The 2,622-nt window shown below is 45.3% G+C and overlaps 1 protein-coding gene across 1 annotated transcript; it reads right to left on the reverse strand.

Moving 5' to 3' along the window:
* Positions 1-625: 625 nt before the first annotated feature.
* Positions 626-2,237, reverse strand: LOC308156362 (phospholipase A2 GL16-1-like; the record flags this gene model as incomplete). The annotated part of the gene is given in 4 exon segments (XM_080529700.1): positions 626-744; positions 1,610-1,743; positions 2,132-2,141; positions 2,144-2,237. Coding segments are annotated over 4 exon segments (357 nt in total).
* Positions 2,238-2,622: the final 385 nt, after the last annotated feature.

A 2,622-nucleotide genomic window follows, 5' to 3' on the forward strand; every position in this document is an offset into this window, starting at 1 on the left:
AGACAAAACTATTCACATTACAGTTAGTTAGTGAAAATTAAACTTTAAAAATATTTTATTATTAAAAAATATGTTTTTTTATGAATCTGACTGGGCCCACCCAGGCCCACCCATAGATCCGCGCCTGGTTGTGGGTGTAATTACTCTTAATGAATGTAGGCCTACCACTAGCCTACCCTCATCAGACATGGCAGAAACCCAGACCACTTCCACTTAATGATTAATGAACCTATCGCTAAGCCACGCCCCCTTTGAAAACTCAGACAAACGCTTCACTGACAGTGACTGACTGACCGACCGACCGACCGTGACTGAATGACATGCAATCACTTACAATGGCGGGAGTTGGCTAATTTCTGATTTCTGATTTACCACAGCAAGTATTAGCTAGACATTTAGTCTAGAAGCTTCACCATCAGATATTAGCGAGTTGTTTGTCCGAGTTTTCTGCCTGTAATGACTTTTGCTGTGATATGATTGGACAATTTCGGGGCGTGGCATAGCGATAGCTCCATTCCTCGTATGGCAAGACCTCATTGGACAACAGCACGACTCGTAGGACCAGTTTGTGATGTTTTGTGATATAATACAACTTTATTCTTTCCGATGGACATTCATGGAGGCTTTACTGGCAGTGGTCGCTGGACAGGTGCTCGTTCTCGGGGTTGTAGGGAGACCTGGCGAAACACTCGGCGGCCATCTTGTCACATTCACAGATGAATTGCTCACACCCGTCGTTTTGGCCTGAGAGGGAGAGAGAGAGAGAGGGAGAGAGAGAGAGACAGAGACAGAGACAGAGACAGAGACAGAGACAGAGACAGAGACAGAGACAGAGAGAGAGAGAGAGAGAGAGAGAGAGAGAGAGAGAGAGAGAGAGAGAGAGAGAGAGAGAGAGAGAGAGAGAGAGAGAGAGAAGAACAGGGTAAAGAGGCAAAGAGAGTGTTAACACCGTGTCATCTGTATTTCAAGGCCAACAGTGCCAATCAATGTCAACCATGATACCTTGCCCAGAATCGAATGTCTTAACAAAAGACAGTCATTTATCGTGCCATCAATCACTGGAATAGCTGCCCCCCTGGCCTCTATATCCTGTATGTCCATCCAGTAGCAAGTCCTCATTCAGACACCATTTAACAACGCACTACTTAAGCAGCTGATCAATAGTCCAGTGTTGGCCATGGGTGTCAACTAATGGGGATCCTTTTAATAAATAAATAACTGTGGTATGAGGTCAGGTAAGACGTACTTCTATAGTACCTATCCCAGACCAGGGGTCACAACGTGTTTTACATATATAAGAACATAATACAAGAGCAAAAGTTATAATAAGTTATATAAAATAGGCAAACAAGTGAAAATAAGAACAAACAACACGTGTACAACAATATCAACAGGACACAGAACGACAGGCTTTTGGGGTTAGCCAAAAGCCTGTCTATACAGGACAGTCTTTAGCTGTTTTTTAAAAACCTCGACCGAGACCGCTGATCTAAGATCCAAGGGAAGAGCATTCCAAAGCTTAGGAGCCACGGTTTGGAATGCTCTATCACCCTTGTTTTTTAATCTGGCACTGGGGGCAACCAACAAACCACCAAATCAACAAACTTACTGGTGCAGGTGACCGTCCTGGCGGCCTTGTCACAGGTGTAGAAATAATGCTCATAGAAGGGGTGGTCTATGAGGGCCCAGCATTCACTGTGCTTCTTCGAGTCCCTGTAACACTGGTCATGCGCCTGACAGCATCTGTGGGGCGATAACATGAACACATGAAGGCTAGCTAACTAGCTAGGCTAGCTATGACAGCATCTGTGGGGTGATAACATGAACACATGAAGGCTAGCTAACTAGCTAGGTTTGTGTCAGAGGAGACTAGCTTGTACGCTGCAAAAAGTCAGTCTAAGTAAGATGAAATATCTTAAATCAAGTCAATACAAGCTTGTATTGTTTTTTTGTAAGTTTTAATATCTTTCTTACTTGTTTTAAGAACATCTTGGCAAGTGAAATCTTCCTGTTCTGTTGGCAGATCATTTAATCATTGAATTTTTTGAGAGCTGACATTTTGCAGTGTAGCTTGTGGTTTCCAGCCCATAAGGCTTGACCTCTGACCTGTCCCTAAGGCTTGACCATTGACCTGTCCAGCTGTCCACAGGGGTCCCGGACCCCCCCGTGCCGCAGTAGCAGCCGTAGTCGGCGTAGTCCATGATGGGCCAGCTGACCGGCTGGGTGCACAGCATCATCTGTCTGAACTGCCAGAGGCTCCTGTAGGCAGGACCCCCCTGGGCTGACACACACACACACACACACACACACACACACACACACACACAGGAACATACACACAAACACACACAGGGACGAACACACACACACACACAGGAACGTACGAACACACACACACACACACACACACACACACACAGACACAGGAATGAACACACACAGGAACATTCATAAGAACACACACACACACACACACACAGCAACGAACATACACACACACACACACACACACATACATTCACATGCATGAACATACTCACACGCAAACATACAACACATGCAAAACACACACACACACACGAATGAACACACACACACACACACACACACACACACACACAC

The sequence above is a fragment of the Nansenia antarctica genome (genome assembly GCF_963989245.1).
Source record: "Nansenia antarctica genome assembly, chromosome: 4".
Taxonomy (NCBI): Eukaryota; Metazoa; Chordata; class Actinopteri; order Argentiniformes; family Microstomatidae; genus Nansenia; species Nansenia antarctica.